Source organism: Notolepis coatsorum (assembly GCF_963971535.1).
Source record: "Notolepis coatsorum genome assembly, chromosome: 20".
NCBI lineage: Eukaryota > Metazoa > Chordata > Actinopteri > Aulopiformes > Paralepididae > Notolepis > Notolepis coatsorum.
The window spans coordinates 13,271,194-13,292,414 of NC_140184.1; the positions used below are offsets into that span (position 1 = coordinate 13,271,194).

General features: G+C 47.6%; 1 protein-coding gene across 1 annotated transcript in view; it reads right to left on the minus strand.

Annotated features, from left to right (window-relative positions):
- Positions 1-20,003, minus strand: part of lsp1b (lymphocyte specific protein 1 b) — a gene marked incomplete at its 5' end in the record, with an annotated part of 114,326 nt that extends 94,323 nt beyond the window's left edge. The window contains 4 exons of the mRNA XM_084337668.1: positions 4,833-4,960; positions 5,053-5,115; positions 5,208-5,270; positions 19,893-20,003. Coding sequence (XP_084193794.1) covers positions 4,833-4,960; positions 5,053-5,115; positions 5,208-5,270; positions 19,893-20,003 — 365 coding nt within the window. The remainder of the gene's footprint in view (positions 1-4,832; positions 4,961-5,052; positions 5,116-5,207; positions 5,271-19,892) is intronic.
- Between the last annotated feature and the right edge of the window lie 1,218 nt (positions 20,004-21,221).

Consider the following 21,221-nt stretch of genomic DNA (forward strand, 5'->3'; position numbering starts at 1 on the left):
TTTCTTCTCTTTTCTCTCCTACCCCCCCCCCCTCCCGCATGTGGTTCTCATTGAAAGCTTTTGAAAACGAGTCCCTCTCTGCCCCTCCCTCTGTGATCGACCCAGGACCCCCTCCCCCCGGCACTCTGCTATCTACAACCCTATACCCCCAGGTCTGCAGAAGACCTCAGGGTCCCCTAGGAGAGAAGGAAGATGATGGCCCACACAATAGATTTATGATGACAAATTCAAAAAAGACAAATAATTCTTCATATTATTAAGTTAAGTTTGGTTATTATCTCATCATCAGTCATTATCACCTTAATGTCATGACATCATTAAATATTAGCATTAATAGCAGCCATTAAATAAAAGCATTACTGTATGCATTTAAATGACTGATGTGTTAATTCATTAATTCATTACATTTATATAGCGCTTTTTTCTAGACACTCAAAAGCGCTCCCCACAATGTAGGGTGGAAATTGCCTGACTTCACCACCACTGGTAGCACCCAACCTTGGGCTATACGCAGGCTCAATGGCTGCCATACACTGGCACCAGGCACACATCACACACTACACACTATTACTTTTGTGGTTAGAAATGAAAGCTGACTTGACCTTTTGGTGAGTGATGGTGTTTCTGTCACCTCTCCATTGGTGACCAAAACGGACAAGAGATTGAGCATTAGGCTGTGTCAGCGGAGGTGGTGGGATAAAAACGTACAGAGTACCGACAGAGCAATGTGCTGATCCCATATGTATACCACTGGAATACTAGTCAGACACTCCACTACACCAGTGTGAGAGAAACGGGGTTTATTCAATGTATGTGATGTATAGATTGGGGGGGGATGACCACAGCTAAAATGGGTCAGAGAGATCGAAATGTGCATGGTTGGCCTTAGAAGAGGGTGATAGAACAGTGGTTCAGAGCAAGCAGGGTGATTGGGAGCAGCACACTGCCAGCGAGAGAATGTTTTGAATTCCTTGTAAGAACACATTGATAAGAGCGGGTGTGGGCCCATAGAGCGAGGGAGGGGGGTGACATCCTTAATGAAAACAGTAGAAAACTGCATTTTGATGTGTGTAAAGGTTAAACGCGGTTGTCATGACAGCGCGTCGCCTGACAACCAGGAGAAAGGGGTGGGCTATCATAGCTATGACGAAGATCCTATAAAGCTGACAGTGGTTCCGGGTAGGGCAGACAAAAATCAGACCAAAGAAACGAATCCCACAGGAGGGAAGAGACCAAGATACTCTCTCCTCTCATCACAGAGAGGGGGGGGGGGGGGGGGGAAGAATGCCACATCATCATTAGCTTCGGCTACCACGAGGATGGTCTTGGCTAACGAACAGGCCTGACCACTGTTGGACTGAATAGCAGAGGGACAATAGACTGAACACACCGAAAGATCATTAGAATAGACTTCTCAAGGATAATAACATCTGTTAACATCTGAGCTGAGGTTTTTGTTTATATCAATAAACAACGCTTTTCCTCATAAGGTATTACGCTGGGTCGGAGTGTCGAATTCTTACGGAGGTGGAGAATTATTATGGTTTGCGGATTGTACTAACGGGGAGAGATAAGGATCATATTCAGCCAGTATCTTGAGACATCAGGACCATTAAAATGACACAACGCAGAGGAATTGGATGGAGAGCCAAACAGACGAAGACGTGATACTGGCCAGATTGATCAGGATCTAACAGTTGGTGCTGTGACCCGGATTTGCAAGAGATAAAAACAACGGGAACAGTTGGTTGCCGATGACAGCCGGATTTGCAAGAGATAAGAACAACGGATAAAGACCTTTTCGATAATGGGACGACAGTGGACAACAGTCATCGTGTGTGGGAGAATCATGATCGAGCAAGGCCGGCCAGCCCTGGGAGAGAGCGCCGAGTCGAGCGGTCATGAGGCGAACCAGCGCTGGAGGAGAAACAGCGATTAGGAGAAAGATGTGAGTTCACTGTGCACACACGGTTGTTTTGATCTTTTAAGCCAAATAAAACAAACAGATAGTGCATCCGTAAATAAGTAGCGACAGAGAAGCCAGCTGTAATAATATGAGCAGAGAGCCATGGTGTTTTGAAAAACCAAGATGGGTTTTATCTACAGGGAATGAAAAACAAACGGGCCGGTGAAGGAAGGCAGTGTTCTAAGGGGTTAATTCCATTTTTGTTGGTCTGTAATATAAGGGTTGTTTTCCTCGCAAGGAGGCGGGAACGTGGGACTGTGAGTTGGGAGAATCTACCTACGTTTTTCAGACCTACCGTCATTTGGCATTCAGTTTATTTTTGACCTGTTCAGTACTTGCATGTTTAGTAGATCATCTATTGTCATGTGACCTGCAGACATCATTATGACCTGTTTGGCCGACGAGACTCTAAGAGACAGTTGTTTTGTTGTTAGGCCTTGGAAGGAAGGGCAGCGGCCGTTTGTTTGAGAGAGTAGCCATTTGCACCGAGACAAGATGGCCGCAAAGAGCCACGAGGAGGATGAGACAAGATGGCCGTGAGCCACGAGGAGATAACAACAGATAAGAACCAGGAAGTGACACGTCAACTAAAACACCATAGAAGAGGAGTAGGTCGCCACCTAGTGGCGGAGGGGGGGTAGTGCTGGAGAGTTTTCATTACCCATAGGGGAATATTTAGATATAGGTCTGTACTACCATCTAGTGGCGGATTGGGGGAGTGATTCAAGTTAGAGAATCTAATGAGCACAGAGAGTAGATCTATTATAATATTGATATACAGGTTAATTAAATAGAGTTTAATTATACAATGGGTTAAATAAGAATTTCACAGAGAGATGCGGTGCAGTTAATTAAGTTTAATTATGAAATAAGAGGGAGTTTGATCTCCAGTGGGGCCTTCTCACACCTGATAGATAGGCAGGGTCTTCAGAAGACACGTCACCAGAAGAACTGGCGCGCGCTGGGGGTCAACCTGGGATGAACAGATAGGGCGACGGAAGTGGGAATCGGTTAGCTGCGGGTGTCACGCCGGAAGACAACAAACAGGGAACAGCCCTGTAGGACAGATATGGGTGTGGAGAAGGTGGTAGACTAATAGCAAAACAAGGGAAGTCGAATGTACAGACGACTGCTGGTGTTGTGTTTCTGCTTTCAGCGGGGGGAGACACCGACCACAGTGGAGACGACCAGGAGACAGACTGGAGGAGGAGGAAGCAGCAGGGGCCAGGCACCGCAGCCTGGTACACAGATCATCCACGACGAGAGAGAGGAGACGGCGGCGGTGGGAGAGCAGATGTGGAGAGGACAGCCAGAGACACTGAGCAGTAGCAGACCAGGGGAGACATTTTTGCCTAGGGGACCGCGCCCTGGAAGGGGGACCAGCTCAGGAAAGGAGCCGTCACTGAAAGAGGCCCTTGCCCTAGGAGACGGGACCGGCCCAAGGCGGGATGTGTACTGTAAGAGGGAAGGGAGCGCTCTGATTTGGACGCGGGGTGTACCTAATAGGGGGGCCGAAGGGTTTAGGTGTGTTGTCTGGAAAGTTGCAATCTGTGTTTTTCTCTGTCTCTCTCTCTCTCTCCTCCCTGACCATTGTTTATCCTTTCTGGTTTGGGTGTGATGCGGGTAATGGAAAACAATAAGGCAAACAGCAGACGGCGGGGCCCTAATTGTTATGAGTCTATTTTTGGGTATAATTAATTGAAAAACCAAGTAGTCTGTTGATTCTGAAGGTTGATTAAGAATCAAAGGGGGGAATGAGAGAAAACGGGGTTTATTCAATGTATGTGATGTATAGATTGGGGGGGGATGACCACAGCTAAAATGGTGCCGGGTCAGAGAGATCGAAATGTGCATGGTTGGCCTTAGAAGAGGGTGATAGAACAGTGGTTCAGAGCAAGCAGGGTGATTGGGAGCAGCACACTGCCAGCGAGAGAATGTTTTGAATTCCTTGTAAGAACACATTGATAAGAGCGGGTGTGGGCCCATAGAGCGAGGGAGGGGGGTGACATCCTTAATGAAAACAGTAGAAAACTGCATTTTGATGTGTGTAAAGGTTAAACGCGGTTGTCATGACAGCGCGTCGCCTGACAACCAGGAGAAAGGGGTGGGCTATCATAGCTATGACGAAGATCCTATAAAGCTGACAGTGGTTCCGGGTAGGGCAGACAAAAATCAGACCAAAGAAACGAATCCCACAGGAGGGAAGAGACCAAGATACTCTCTCCTCTCATCACAGAGAGGGGGGGGTGGGGAGAAAGAATGCCACATCATCATTAGCTTCGGCTACCACGAGGATGGTCTTGGCTAACGAACAGGCCTGACCACTGTTGGACTGAATAGCAGAGGGACAATAGACTGAACACACCGAAAGATCATTAGAATAGACTTCTCAAGGACAATAACATCTGTTAACATCTGAGCTGAGGTTTCTGTTTATATCAATAAACAACGCTTTTTGAGTGTCGAATTCTTACGGAGGTGGAGAATTATTATGGTTTGCGGATTGTACTAACGGGGAGAGATAAGGATCATATTCAGCCAGTATCTTGAGACGTCAGGACCATTAAAATGACACAACGCAGAGGAATTGGATGGAGAGCCAAACAGACGAAGACGTGATACTGGCCAGATTGATCAGGATCTAACAAGTGTTATTCACATTATACGCTTAACCCTTTCACTGCCGCACTACCAAACGGTTAACCCTTTCACTGCGACAATACACAGAAGGTTAACCCTTTCACTGCCACACAAAAGTAACCGTCTGTAGTGTGATAGTAAAGGGTTAACCTTCTGTAGTGTGGCAGTGAAAGGGTTAAGGCCAAGTAATACAAACCCTCTTCAGAGTGCAATCTTGATTCTTTACCAGAAAACAGCAGCGGCCTTTACGTGGGTGGAGAGACATATCTCCCCTTTTTCCTTGGCATCATCCAAGTGTTGGACCAGGAACACATGCTCACACCCTGCAGAGGACCAGGAACACAGGGTCACACCCTGCAGAGGACCAGGAACACATGCTCACACCCTGCAGAGGACCAGGAACACATGCTCACACCCTGCAGAGGACCAGGAACACATGCTCACACCCTGCAGAGGACCAGGAACACATGCTCACACCCTGCAGAGGACCAGGAACACATGCTCACACCCTGCAGAGGACCAGGAACACAGGGTCACACCCTGCAGAGGACCAGGAACACAGGGTCACACCCTGCAGAGGACCAGGAACACATGCTCACACCCTGCAGAGGACCAGGAACACATGCTCACACCCTGCAGAGGACCAGGAACACATGCTCACACCCTGCAGAGGACCAGGAACACATGCTCACACCCTGCAGAGGACCGCAGAGAGAGAGAGGGGGGAGGGGGGGCTTTGCACAACTAGCCTTCTGTCAACTATAATGGTATAGAGAGAACAATACAATTCACACTCTCCACAGAAAATATAAAACACATGTGATTATCAGCCGGGGGGACGAAACGAGTGGGAAGCCGACTAATAATTAGGCGTCAGGGGCGTCGGGTTACGATTAGGTTTTGAGTAGTTTATGAATAAGAGATGGTAGCCTTCCCGGTCCTGGCTGTATAATGTTGTGCAATGAACAACAGCTGTTGGAGATATTGATACCCTGACCCTTTCCCTTCTGTGTCTCCTGGCTCTCTCTCTCCCTCTCTCTCTCTCTCTCTCTCTCTCTCTCTCTCTCTCTCTCTCTCTCTCTCTCTCTCTCTCTCTCTCTCTCTCTCTCTCTCTCTCTCTCTCTTGCTCCTCTCTCTCTCATTTCACTCTTTTTCTATTTCTCTCTCTCTCTCCCTCTCTCTCTCGTTTCACTCTCTCTCTCTCTCTCTCTCTCGCTCTCTCTCTCCTTTCACGCTTTGTCTTTCTCTCTTTTTTTCGTACCCTGTTTTACTATAAACCATGGCTTTCTGTGCAATTGTCTATCAGTTGTTGTTGTTGTTGTTGTTGTTTGGGGATTTTTCACAAGGCCAACGATTACACTCCCTGCTCCCCTCTCGACAACAGTCAGGAAATTACAGGACGTCTTTCAAGTGTATCTTTGAAGTGGTCCTCCGAGCACAAAGTAACACACCTCACGAACACAGATTTATGTATGCACGTTAGGGCTGCACGATTTTGGGAAATAATCTAATTGCGATTTTTCTGACAGATATTGCGATTGCGAGTATAATTTAAAAAATTTAAGCAGCCCCACAGATGTTTATTGTAAAATGCGGGTTGCATCTGGCCTACGCGGTGGGTCTTTTCGGGACACAGAGCCTGACACTTTTTCTTTTTACCTGGGAATCGATACCGGTACCCAACGGTACCTTTTTTTCTGTACTTTACTCTCCCTCTCTGAAGTCTAAACATCACAACACACAATCTAAAACCCCTTACCTCCCTCTCCCAAACCGATCTTGTATCTCAATGGGACTTCCTGGTTAAAAAAAAAGTGTAAAAAAAATTGCGATTTTAGATTTTTTGGCGATTTGATAATTGCATCATTCCAAATCGCGATTTCGATTTTAAATCGATTAATCGTGCATCCCTAATGCACGTCCACACACACGCATACATGCACACTCACACACACACACACACACACACACACACACACACACACACACACACACACACACACACACACACACACACACACACACACACACACACACACACACACACACACACACACACACACACACACACACACACACACACACACACACACACACACACACACACACACACACACACACAGCCTGCTGGCATCGTCTCACCCGTTCACGCTCAAGGGACCCAAAACACTCGACACAAACACGGTTACCAGGGCAACACAACAAAGCTTGTACACCCGTACAGTCTCATTCTCCAATAATGATGATTACATGTACAAGGCTGCTGCTGGACAAACAAAAGTCTCTTCTAGACGTGATGACCTTTGACCTGATGCCACCTCCTCCTTTACGGAGTCAGTTATGTGACGTCAGGGGTCGTGGGGGGAGGAGAAGGGGGAGGAGGGGGGGGGGGGGGGTGCATCATGCACACACTGCGTAGCAATTCCAGACAAACGAGGAATAGGGTTTTTAAGATGTTGGGTTTTATTATGAGAAGGGAGCTCTGTTTTGACCACACGTAGTTTGGAGGTTGCACACTGAAAGCTATACTTAATGTCGCCGCCATGTTCTAATTGAGAATGAAGATGATGACGTGTGTGTGTGTGTGTGTGTGTGTGTGTGTGTGTGTGTGTGTGTGTGTGTGTGTGTGTGTGTGTGTGTGTATGTAGGTGTGTGTGTGTGTGTGTGTGTGTGTGTGTGTGTGTGTGTGTGTGTGTGTGTATGTAGGTGTGTGTGTATGTGTGTGTGTGCGTGTGTGTGTGTGTGTGTGTGTGTGTGTGTGTGTGTGTGTGTGTGTGTGTGTGTGTGTGTGTGTGTGTGTGTGTGTGTGTGTGTGTGTGTGTGTGTGTGTGTGTGTGTGTGTGTGTGTGTGCCCACAAGAATGCTGCACACATTTTGGGCAAATAATATTCTCAACAATACAAAGGGTCGGAATTTCACTGTGACTCATGCATTGAAGCTTGATATCACATGCAGCCTACTAGAACATACTTCCCTTGGACCGTGTGAGGATGTAACGTTGAGGGGTGGTTGTTTGTGCTCTGCCTACTCTTCCCTCGACCACAACGCGCTACAGAGGGCTGTGCAAACAGCCCAGGACATCAGTGGAACAGCCCAGGACATCAGTGGAACAGCCCAGGACATCAGTGGAACAGCCCAGAACATTAGTGGAACAGCCCAGGACATCAGAGGAACAGCCCAGAACATCAGTGGAACAGCCCAGAACATTAGTGGAACAGCCCAGGACATCAGTGGAACAGCCCAGGACGCGTCTATTCGAAACCCAAACGGTGCATGCGTTTTGCGAATCTGATTGGCCACTAACGTTTCTGGTCATGTGACATGTGCGCCCAATCGCGTGACGCGCCCATTTCCGGCTCTAACAGCCTGCAAACTACCTAACGCCTAGTTTATCACTGGTTAAGCTTAGGCGACTCTTTCGAAGTTGGTTAAGGTTAGAGTTTGGAATCAGGGGTGGCGTTCTATCGCCCTGCTCTAAGACAAACTCTAACCTTAACCAACTTCGAAAGAGTGCCTAAGCTTAACCGGCGAAAGAACTTGCCGTCACACGATTGGTGCGACCAGAAACAGCAGTGGCCAATCAGAGCGCAAAACGCGAACGCGGAAGCATGCACCGTTTGGGTTTCGAATCGACGGAACAGCCCAGAACATCAGTGGAACAGCCCAGCACATCAGTGGAACAGCCCAGGACATCAGTGGAACAGCCCAGCACATCAGTGGAACAGCCCAGGAGTCCAGGACATCAGTGGGAACAGCCCAGGACATCAGTGGAACAGCCCAGGACATCAGTGGGAACAGCCCAGGAGTCCAGGACATCAGTGGAACAGCCCAGGACATCAGTGGAACAGCCCAGGACATCAGTGGAACAGCCCAGAACATCAGTGGAACAGCCCAGGACATCAGAGGAACAGCCCAGGACATCAGTGGAACAGCCCAGAACATCAGTGCAAACAGCCCAGGACATCAGTGGAACAGCCCAGGACATCAGTGGAACAGCCCAGAACATCAGTGGAACAGCCCAGGACATCAGAGGAACAGCCCAGGACATCAGTGGGAACAGCCCAGAACATCAGTGGAACAGCCCAGGACATCAGTGGAACAGCCCAGGACATCAGTGGACGTGCGCTCCCCTCCACACAGGATATAAACAATGGACAGTGTGTCAGCAAAGCCCACAAGATTATCAAAGACCCCAACCACCCCAACCACTAACTATTTCTGGCAAATGGTACCGCAGTCCCGGACCGGCAGACTCCAGGAGAGTTTTCTCCGCCCAGGCAGTCAGACTCATGAACAAACAACACTAACAGCCAGGCTACCTGCCTGTGACTGTGGTATTGTGATCTATTGTGACTGTGGTATTGTGATCTATTGTGACTGTGGTATTGTGATCTATTGTAACTGTGGTATTGTGATCTATTGTGACTGTGGTATTGTGATCTAGTGCTGTTCTATCACTGTTTCTGCTGCTGATTTGCACCCACTACACCCACACTGTGACTACTACACTGTGTTTATTGTATTGTAAATTATTGCTATTTTATTGTTGCTTATGCTGTTATTTTTTATAAAAAATGTATTTCTTCCTTTTTTCTGTCCTCCTACATTATTGATGATGATGATGCTGTGAGGCAGATGAGCCAAGAACAAAAGGAATTCCACTCCTCTATGCTGTAACAGTATATGAATGTGGATGAATGGATGTGACAATAAATCTGATTCTGACACATGTTTTCAATCAGGTCTCTTCTGCATACTGTACCATATTGGCTTCAATGCTTTTCTTTCTGGCTCCTTTTGAAAAAGGCTTCTTCTTCAAGTCGACTTTAATCTGGATTTCTCCCTTGATGGTCTCTTTGTGCACAGAATTGTATTTATTTAATGTCATTGGAAAGATTTAAATCTTACCTTTCAGTTTAAATGAAAGTTCCACTGGGTTCCATGACAACACTGAGGAGGAGCGGGAAGTGGCTCATTCCAGACTGCAGGGGTTGACACTTTTTGGGGCCAACTCTCCATCATTAGATTTAAAGTGGAATGGAATATCAGTCAATTTAAGCACTATGGCCCAGAACAGCCAGATCAGAATCTGTGAATGCTGACAGTTTTCTCCTAGAGCTAGTAAGTATGGTACATGGAAATGGACTGCATTTATATAGCGCTTTTATCCAAAGCGCTTTACAATTTTTGTTCCTCACATTCACTCACATTCACTCACACACCGACGGCGGAGGCGACCATGCAACGTGCCGACCTGCTCATCGGGAGCAATTAGGGGTTAATGGGATATTTTGGAGGGATTTTCGACTATGTTTATCAATTCTAGAGTGGTCAAAATGGTACAATTCTGCTCCAAATCGGTGTAACAAATTATATCAATCCAATCCAGAATTGATGCAACAATTTACGAGACATAATCAAGCAGGTATTTTTATCACAGGTGGGCTGGACCTCTTGGGACCTACATTTCTCGATCCTTGCTTGGCAGCTTTGGTATGTTGACATAGTTACACACATGCAAATGTGACTATGGCTAGTCTGAACACATTAATTTGGAACACAGGTGGTTTAAATACGCCACATAAATGCACCAGTGTGCTGGGTCTGCTGAAAAGAAGAAGGATAGATTTGGCTCTACTAAATGAAACCCACCTTATGAAGACTGATGTGGCGAGATTAGCGAACCGATTTCATCATGTAATATCCTCCTCCGCGAGCAACAAGACACGAGGTGTCACCATTGTGGCAAAACGTAATCTAGATATTAAGGTGATGGATGTTTGGGCTGACTCCGCAGCAAGGATAACGATGGCAAATGTTGAATACTCTAACAGGAAAATCGCATTCATTTCGATATATGCTCCAAACATATTTGACGCAGAATTTTACAAGACAATCACTAGGATAATGTTAGAACTCCATGACTACGCTTTTATTGTGGGGAGCGATTTTAATACGTGTTGGGACTCAACTATTGACAGATCCGGAATCTCAGAGACACACGATCAAAAACAATCCTCCGCTGCCCTTCGAGCCTGGGCCCGCGATACTGGCCTAACTGACCTATGGCACCTAGTTAACCCTACCTTAAAGGACTTTTCCTGTTTCTCTGCCAGACATAAGACCTTTTCCAGGATCGACTACTTGTTCTCCTCTCCCAATCTCTTCGACAACTTTGATATCTCTTTATTACCCATGGCTTTATCTGATCATCGCTACTAAGTCACTTTCAATCAATCTAAATTCAATGCATTTACTAGCGGACTGGAGCTACCGAGGATATCCGAGGAGAGGGCTGAGGAGTTGGGGAGGCCGCAATTGCAGAGATGCAGAGAGGCAAGGCACCTGGCTGGGATGGAATTCCACCCAAACTATACCTAGCGTTTTGGGACCCACTAGGCCCACTATTGCAGGGGTTCCCAAACTTTTCAGGCCGGGACCCAGAAAATAAGGCCGTGGCCCAATGCACATCGTCAGGCTTCCTTTTTCTTTTTTTTTGCCAGGCGACCGATTTTTTAAGCCAAATATCACTTCAATCCTATTAAGTTAGTTCAAGTTAGTTATTCATTTATAAGTGCTATTTATGAGAGGGCTAACTTGTTGCAAAATAATAATGATAATAATAATAGCCTCATTAAAATACTATTGTTGCTTCGGTTGTTTTCAGCGTTTTATGTGCATAATCTGTTATTTAGTTTGAAATGTTCGTTGAAATAAGTAGATTTTTCGTTTTTGTTTATTTATTAAGTTAATATAAAACCATATAGTCACATTTTAGAATACAATAGAATAGAATTTTAGAATACAACTAGAAACACTGTCCTGGCCTGCTTCTAAGTTCAGTGGCCTGACAAAAAAAAAAACGTTTTTTTTCCCGATTTTTTTTTCTTCTTTTGTGGAGACCATCTCGCGGCCCTCCCGTGGCTGCTCGCGACCCACCTTTGGGTCGCGACCCCGACTTTGGGAACCACTGCACTATTGCATAAGATGATTAAACACTCCATTGAACAAGGGGGATTCTCGAGGGATGTAAATATGGCTCTTATTTCTCTACTCCTTAAGAAGGACAAGGACCCAAACGACTGTGGCAGCTACAGGCCCCTAATCTCCTTGGCGCCGACCTCAAAATATTTGCCAAAGTCCTGGCCCGTCGTCTACAAAAATAATGACGGAGCTAGTACTGTGACCAAACCGGCTTTATTCGGGGACGCTTAGCTGCGGATAACCTTAGAAGATCGTTGCATATAATCGACACTAGTAAGGATAATAAAACACCAGCAACAGTCCTATCTTTGGATCTTCATTCAGATTCAGATTCAGATTACTTTATTCACCATATTGCAGTACAAATGGAACGTGATTTGACGTTTACAGTGCATGCTTTTTTCACATTAAGAACAATACAGTAAAGTGCAAGACAGGACAGAACAGTGAGACAACAATAGACTGTAAAAAGTGCAGTGGTGGGGGACATGGAAACAGTGCAGCACAGTTCAAGTCCAGAGGTCCAGCCCTAGCAGCTCGCCATAGAGGGGTGGGAGCAGGGGGACACCTGACTCGTTTACCAGGTGAGCTGCTGAGGGGAAGAAGCTGAGTCTATGGCAGGACTTTAATGTATTGGGCAGCCGTAGCCGCCTGCCGTGGGGGAGCATGGTGAAGAGGTTGTGACCCGGGTGGGCGGGGTCTGCCATGATCTTCCTCGCCCTCCTCAAGGCCCTGGAGGAATGTAGGGACTCAAGGGAGGGAAGGGGGCAGCCAATCACCCTCTCCGCTGATCGTATCATCGCTTGGCCTTGTCCCTGACCGTGGCTGCAGGGAACCAGGTGATGGTGGAGAGGGTGAGGATGGACTGGATGATGGCAGTGTAGAACTGGACCATCATAGTCCTCGGCAGCCTGAACTTCCTCAGCTGACGTAGGAAGAACATCCTCTTCTGGGCCTTTTTATTGAGAGAGATGGTGTTCAGCTCCCATTTCAGGTCCCGGGAGAGTGTCATGCCGAGAAAGCGGCAGGACTCCACAGAGGCCACCGGGGTGCCTCCCAGAATGATCGGGGTGAGGGGGGCTGCTTTCCGCCTGAAGTCCACTACCATCTCCACTGTTTTCTGGGCGTTGAGGTCCAGGTTGTTGCAGCTGCACCAGCTCAGCAGCCTCTCGATCTCCCTCCTGTAGGCGAACTCATCCCCCCTGGATATGAGACCCACCAGGGTGGTGTCGTCCGCAAACTTCAGGAGTTTGACCGAGGGGTGCAGAGAGACGCAGCTGTTGGTGTACAAGGAGAATAGTAGTGGGGACAGAACGCAGCCCTGTGGGGAGCCAGTGCTGATGGACTTGGGATCGGAGATGTTAATTCCCAACTTCACCCGCTGTGACCTGTTTGTCAGGAAGTCCGTAATCCACCTGCAGGTAGAGTCCGGCACCTGCAGCAGGGACATCTGGTGCTCCAGGATGTGCGGGAGGATGGTGTTGAAGGCCGAGCTGAAGTCCACCAACAGAATCCTGTCGTAGGTCCCTGCAGTGTCCAGGTGTTCCAGGACATAATGCAGAGCCATGTTCACAGCATCGTCCGTGGAACGGTTGGCTCTGTATGCAAACTGCAGGGGGTCCAGAAGAGGGTCTGTGGTGGACTTCAGGTGGGCCAGGACAAGGCGCTCAAAGACCACAGACGTCAGGGCGACCGGTCTGTAGTCGTTAAGGCCTGTGACCTTGGCCTTCTTGGGGACGGGGATGATGGTCAAGGCCTTAAAACATGCTGGGACCCGACACAGCTCCAGTGAGGTGTTAAAAATGTTAGTGAACACTTGGGACAGCTGGTCAGCGCAGTGCTTCAAGGTGGCAGGTGAAATAGAGTCAGGACCGGCTGCCTTCCGGGGGTTTTGACTCTTGAACAGGCGGTTCACCTCTCTTTCTGTGACAGAGAGGGGGGGGGGGGGAGGGGTGGCAGGAGAGGGGAAGGGGAAGGGGGGGGGGTCGTGGTAGGGGAGACAGGGTTACCATGATTGTGGTCTGGGGGTGTGAGGAAAGGGGGCCGGGGGTTCCTTGTCAAACCTGCAGTAGAATTAATTTAGCTCATTAGCATCGTGTTCATTGTCTCAACGTTATGTGTACCCGCCTGCTCCTACTTACCAGCCTGTATCTGCCCACCTGACCCGCCTGCTCCTACTTACCAGCCTGTATCTGCCCACCTGACCCGCCTGCTCCTACTTACCAGCCTGTATCTGCCCACCTGACCCGCCTGCTCCTACTTACCAGCCTGTATCTGCCCACCTGACCTGCCTGCTCCTACTTACCAGCCTGTATCTGCCCACCTGACCCGCCTGCTCCTACTTACCAGCCTGTATCTGCCCACCTGACCCGCCTGCTCCTACTTACCAGCCTGTATCTGCCCACCTGACCCGCCTGCTCCTACTTACCAGCCTGTATCTGCCCACCTGACCCGCCTGCTCCTACTTACCAGCCTGTGTCTGCCCACCTGACCCGCCTGCTCCTACTTACCAGCCTGTATCTGCCCACCTGACCCGCCTGCTCCTACTTACCAGCCTGTGTCTGCCCACCTGACCCGCCTGCTCCTACTTACCAGCCTGTGTCTGCCCACCTGACCCGCCTGCTCCTACTTACCAGCCTGTATCTGCCCACCTGACCCGCCTGCTCCTACTTACCAGCCTGTGTCTGCCCACCTGACCCGCCTGCTCCTACTTACCAGCCTGTATCTGCCCACCTGACCCGCCTGCTCCTACTTACCAGCCTGTATCTGCCCACCTGACCCGCCTGCTCCTACTTATCTGCCCACCTGACCCGCCTGCTCCTACTTACCAGCCTGTATCTGCCCACCTGACCCGCCTGCTCCTACTTATCTGCCCACCTGACCCGCCTGCTCCTACTTACCAGCCTGTATCTGCCCACCTGACCTGCCTGTTATTAAATACCCCGCCGTGGGTTTTGCTTGCTGTCTGCCTCTGTCTGCCTGTGTCCTGCATTTGGGTCCTACTACCACTCATTCAATGTATATGTTGGTAGGTCCCTACAGTTATAATGCATTCGGCTAATATTTATGATGTGAGGTCTCTCCACACATCCACATTAGTCTCCATTCAAATAGTAGCTCCATTTTGCGATGGAATGAGTAGTGCGTTCCAGACATCATGGTGTGTGAGCCTTTTAAAGATGCAGGCCACCACTGCTGATGACAAGATGGAGTTGTTTAAATGCTGTAAGTGTATTTTGTTAGAATATCTGTTAAATAGCTCTACATTCTGACAGCCATCACTGATATAGAGTGTTTGGTTAGTATGGGTCTCCCAGTCCCTCCGCTCTGCAGTAAAACACAAAATAAATGTTCTGCTATCCCATTCTCACTTTATCCAATCAGGAGAGAGAACTCTAGATATTTTTTTTGACTTATTTCAAGAAATCTTGCCAAGCCACATTTGCTTACTGCACTGGTAGATTATTTTACTTTTCAAGGACAAATTGGCTTAAAACTAGTTTTTATCTCTTATTTTTGTCAGACTATTTTTGCAGTGCAGTGTGGAATTCTCTCTCCTGATTAGTTAACGTGAGAATGGGATACCAGAACATTTATTTTGTGTTTTACTGCAGAGCGGAGGGACTGGGAGACCCATGTTACTGGCCAAACACTCGGAATGTGTCCTTTCCTCGCCCTGCCCCATGGTTTACCTCTGAACTCCGCTCTATGAAAAGAGCGGGTCGACGACTGGAGCGACTCTCCAGGCGATCTGGCCTCACTGTCCACCGTCTGGCCTTCGTCGACCACGTGAGGTCCTACAGAGAGGCTCTCTCCAAGACCAGGACCGCGTACTACTCCACCCTCATCACCTCACAGCAAAATAACCCCAGATCGCTTTTCTCAACCATAAATCGTCTCCTCCGCCCTCTCACTGCCTCCCACACTGCTGATGCTCCTGACCTCTGCTCTAAGTTCCTTGACTTTTTCCAGGCTAAAGTGACTTCCATCCACCAACAACTCACGGTGCCCGCCCCCTCCCCTCCTCACTTACCCCTGACGCCGGACTACATGCTCCCAGCTACATCCCTCCATCCCCAGTGCTCTCTCTCCTCCTTCTCCCCAGTGGATGTTCCGCTGGTCATGAAGCTGGTTATCAGAGCCAAAGCTTCCACCTGCTCCCTCGACCCCATGCCTACGGTACTGGTCAAGGCCTGCCTTCCTACCCTCTGCCCCATCATAACGGACATCATCAACTCCTCTCTGTCATCTGGAATAGTTCCCTCCTGTTTCAAAACCGCCTCCATCACTCCCATCCTAAAGAAGCCTGGTTTGGACCCTGAGGTGCTGGACAACTACCGGCCGATCTCCAACCTTCCTTTCCTAAGTAAAACCTTGGAAAGGGCAGTCGCCGCCCAGCTTCATCAACATCTGTCCAACCATGAGCTCTACGAACCCCTTCAGTCAGCCTACCGAGCACATCACAGCACAGAGACCGCCCTCATCAAGATCACTAATGACCTCCTCCTTGCTGCAGACTCCGGACACATCAGCCTCCTCATCCTTCTTGACCTCTCCGCGGCGTTCGACACAATATCCCACTCAGTCCTCCTCAAATGCCTCTCCGACAACCTAGGCATCACCGGTACAGCTCTGTCATGGTTTCATTCATATCTCACAAATAGATCTCAGTTTGTCAGCGTCAGCGGCTCATCATCCCCCCCGGCCCCAGTCAACCACGGTGTCCCCCAGGGCTCCGTGCTGGGTCCCCTACTATTCACCATTTACATGCTCCCCCTCGGTCAGATTATACGTCACCACAGACTCAACTTTCACTGTTATGCTGATGATACTCAGCTCTATATCAGCACCTCACCATCCTCCCAGATCCCCCCACAGTCTGTAGTCAACTGCCTCCACGCTATAAAAACCTGGATGGCAACCACATTACTTAAACTCAACAGCAAAAAGACAGAGCTCATGGTTGTGGCCCCCAAGGCACTGCTCGGGAAGGTTGGAGATCTCCTCCTCCACGTTGACGGCTGTTCCATCTCCCCGTCTCTCGAAGTCCGTAACCTGGGCGTCACCCTTGACTCCACACTTTCATTTCACTCCCACATCAAATCTGTCATCAAGTCTGTCTTCTACCACCTCAGGAACATCTCCCGTCTCCAACCCTCACTCTCAGACTCTGTGGCTGAGACCCTGATCCACTCATTCGTCACCTCCCGGTTGGACTACTGTAATGGAGTCCTGTTCGGGGTATCCAGCAAAGCCCTGGACAGGCTCCAGTATGTCCAGAACTCAGCTGCCAGGGTTCTCACTCACACCAAGCCCTGGCAGCACATCACCCCCACCCTCATCCATCTCCACTGGCTTCCAGTCAGGTTCCGCATCACCTTCAAACTCCTGCTCCTCACCTACAAATCCCTCCATGCCCTCGCCCCCCGGTACCTGTCTGATCTCCTCCACCAGTACACTCCATCCCGGAACCTACGATCCTCTGATCTAGGTCTCCTCTCCATCCCTTGCACCAGGTTACGGACTTTTGGGGACAGAGCCTTCAGCGTGGCATCCCCTACCCTCTGGAACTCTCTCCCCCCCGAAATCCACAACGCCCTAACCCTGGACACCTTCAAATCCGCTCTAAAAACACACCTCTTCACCAAGGCTTTCCCCATCAGTTAGTTTAGATTAAATTAGGTCCATTATCCCCTACTTTCCCTCATCCCCTCCCCCCCCCCCCCTATTTTCCTTGCCCTATTTTTTGTCCTGATTGTAAAGTGACATTGGGTTCTATGAAAGGCGCTATATAAATTTGATCTATTATTATTATTATTATTATTATTATTATTATTATTATTATTATTATTATTATTATTATTATTATTATTATTATTATTATTATTATTATTATTATTATTATTATTATTATTATTATATCAGCGATGGCTGTCAGAATGTCGAGATATTATTTTAACATGTAGACCACTTATTTTAACAAAAAGGAAAAATCTGATAATCAATCTGACATGCACAAAAGCACTATTAAAAATGCATACATTATGTTTTGTCAATTAAGGCTTTGTTCCTTGCAGACATAAAACAACCTGACATCTTGGCTCCAGCATAAACTGTAGATTGCAATAGGTTTCCTATGGGTTTGAACCGATGAGAAATGAGCAGCATTGCATGTGAAACATTCATGTGAGGACATGTTGCTCCCCTTCTCCTCGATATAAAACTTTAAAAACAATGGCAGAGCCCAACAAAAGGCTAATTGGGCACATGATGAAAAGTCAAGGCCTGCCTTTCTAGGCAATAAAACAATACGTAACTACAGCTGAAATGTGCTCTTTCTGGTTTAGTAGACCACACAGAGGGAGTCATTATTAATAATATCCTTTTTACAACTAACTATTAAAAATACATTTAGGACAAATGTGTGAAATGTCTGTAACCCAATTCTCTATCTTCCACATACAGAATGCTTGTGCCTTATTATGCACCAATGCAAACCATCAGGGCCATAAAGACCCCAATAGTAAAATGTTATTAGACTATACACAAATAACTTGTGATTCTGATCAGGGGCCATAAAGACCCCAATAGTAAAATGTTACTAGTCTATATATAATATACACAAATAACGTATGGTTCTGAACATCTAGGCCATGTACTGGACCCCAATATAAAATGTTACTAAATTTACATTTGATCATTTAGCTGATGCTTTTATCCAACGTGACTTACTGTACAAGTCAGAAGGAGGGGTACACCTCTGTAAGTAAGGGTAAGTGGCATTGTTCGTCAAAAACAGTGTTGAACTTGAGTGTTACACTCTGAGGTCATAGTAGTATAGCATAATAGTATAGACATAGTAGCAAAGTACATAATAGTAAAAGACAGTATTTCTTATTATTATCATTTCAGATATTGATTGAACAGGTGTGTTTTTATGGCGGAGAATTGGGCCATGTGTAGTTAGAGACCATTGACCGGAGGTAGGAGGGAGCCACTCCCCTCACTGCATGGTATTGCCAGCTCAAGAGCACTCTCTGAGAAGTGGGGTAATGTGGGCTGACTTTGGTAAATCACAAATCAGGCGGGCCGCTGTGTTCTGTATGAGTTGGTGTATTCACTCTGTCATCATTTGCTCCCATTACAGACGCTGAGACCTTGACACTGGTAACGTTCGTAACTGGACCCCTCCTCTTCTCCCTCTACACCAAATCTCTGGGTAACATTATCATGTCTCATGCCTTCTTGTATCATTCCTATGCCGATACTCAACTCTTCCTCTCCTTTCCTCCCTCGGATATCCACGTCGCTGAGCGGATCTCGGGCTGTCTGTCCGACATCTCCACTTGGATGACGTCCAACCACCTCAAACTGAACCTAAGCAAAACAGAATTGCTTCACCTGCCGGCCAAATCCTCCCCCCTGACCGACCTTTCCATCACAGTGGAGAATGCAGCTGTGGCCACCCCTGACCGCCAAGAACCTTGGTATCGTCCTCGACGACCAGCTGACCTTCTCTGCTCACATTGCAGTGACAACCAGAACCTGCAGATTCCTCCTGAGCAACGTCAGAAGGATCCGCCCCTTCCTGACAAAAGACGCCACCCAACTCCTCGTCGAATCAACAGTCATCTCCCGCCTCGACTACTGCAATGCACTGATTGCTGGCCTCCCGACTACTGCCTCTTCAACTCATTCAGAATACAGAGGCCCGCCTGATCTCAAACCTACCGGAGTCAGCCCATGTCACCCCACTTCTTAGAGACCTGCACTGGCTCCCCATTGCACAAATCCGCTTCAAGGCCCTCGACCTGGCATATCGTGCATATTATTATTATGAAAGAGAAGCCGCCTATTCTCGGTCCTTGCCCCACAATGGTCGAACAAACTTCCCACCGCAGTTAGGACAGCCAAAACCCGACCAATCTTTCACAGCCGACTAAAGACACACTTCTTCTATCAATACCTGAAAAAAATAAAACTAACTAACCTTACTGTCACGCACTTGTCCTAATACTAACCTACATTGTAGCACTCAGCACTTTGATGAACATTGTTACTCAGCTGATAGAGTTGTGCCCTTCCTGCTGACTTGTCGTACACAACTTGTAAGTCGCTTTGGATAAAAGAGTCAGCTAAATGACAAAATGTAAATGTAATGTAAATGTGTATGAGGGCCTTGGTGGTGCACGCCGGAAAACCAGCTAGCAGAGCATTTCAATAGTTGAGGCGAGACATGACTGTTGATTGCAGGTAGGAGTTGAGTGGCTTCTTTTGTCAGGAAGGGGCAGATCCTTCTCACATTACTCAGGAAGAATCTACAGGTTCTGGTTGTTGAGGCGATGTGAGTAGAGAAGTTCAGCTGGTTGTCAAGGACCACACCTAAGTTCTTTGTGGTCAGGGACAGGGCCATGGCTACGTTCTTCACTGTGATTGGTCAGTGGGGGGAATTCAGCCAGCAAGTGAAGTACCTCCATTTTGCTCAGGTTCAGTTTGAGATGGTTGGTCCTCATCCAGGCATAAATGTCGGACAGACAGGCCGAGATACGTTCAGAGACTTGGATATCTGAGGGAGGAATGGAGTGGAAGAGTTGAGTATCATCAGAATAACAGTGGTATGAGAAGGCATGAGACGTGATAATGGTACCCAGAGATTTGGTGTAGAAAGAGAAGAGGAGGGGTCCAAGGACCGAGCCATGGGGGACACCCATCTGTAGGGAGCGGGGGACTGACAGGGTGCCTCTCCAAGATATTTGGTAGAAGTGGTCATTGAGGTAGGATCACAGCTATGCCAGCACAGAACCTATAACTCCCATTCCTGCGAGAGATGTGAGGAGGATCTGATGGTTGACTATGTCAAAGGCTGCTGACAGGTCCAGGAGAATTAGGACAGAGGAGAGGCCTCTCTTGCTAAGTGAAGAGCCTCTGTGACTGCTATGAGGGCCGTCTCTGTGGAGACACCAGTTTTGAAGCCTGATTGATTTGGGTCTAGGAGGTCATTCTGTAATACTGTAGATAATCAAGTGATTTAGCGAGAAAAGAGAGAAGAGAGACGGGCAATTCTATCAGGCAATTCGCTACCGGAGTCTCATGGCCATACAGAGAGACTCAAAAGGAGCTTCTATCCCCAGGCCATCAGGCTGCTCAATGCAGACTCTATGCAACACTAACCCATCCATCTACATTCACTATACACATCCACATGCATTCACTTTAAACACTTTAACACTACACCATATTTTATCTATTTATTACAAAAAGATTTGCACTACATCCATAGTAGCAGGGCTAGATTGACAGGTAGATATCACAATATCACATAAATGCGTATGATGGCTATGTATGAAAACAACAAATTGATACATATTACAATACAATATTTTCAGACCTGTATGGAATAAAAAAGACAGTACATTGGGGGTATCAGGTTGTTAGACCCTTCATTAAACAGTGTACTAGTTTTTTTCTCATACAGTAGATAACTTTGGATAGCACCTAAAGGAATGGAGCTCATATAGTAGATAACTTAGGATAGCACCTAAAGGAATGGAGCTCATATAGTAGATAACTTAGGATAGCACCTAAAGGAATGGAGCTCATATAGTAGATAACTTAGGATAGCACCTAAAGG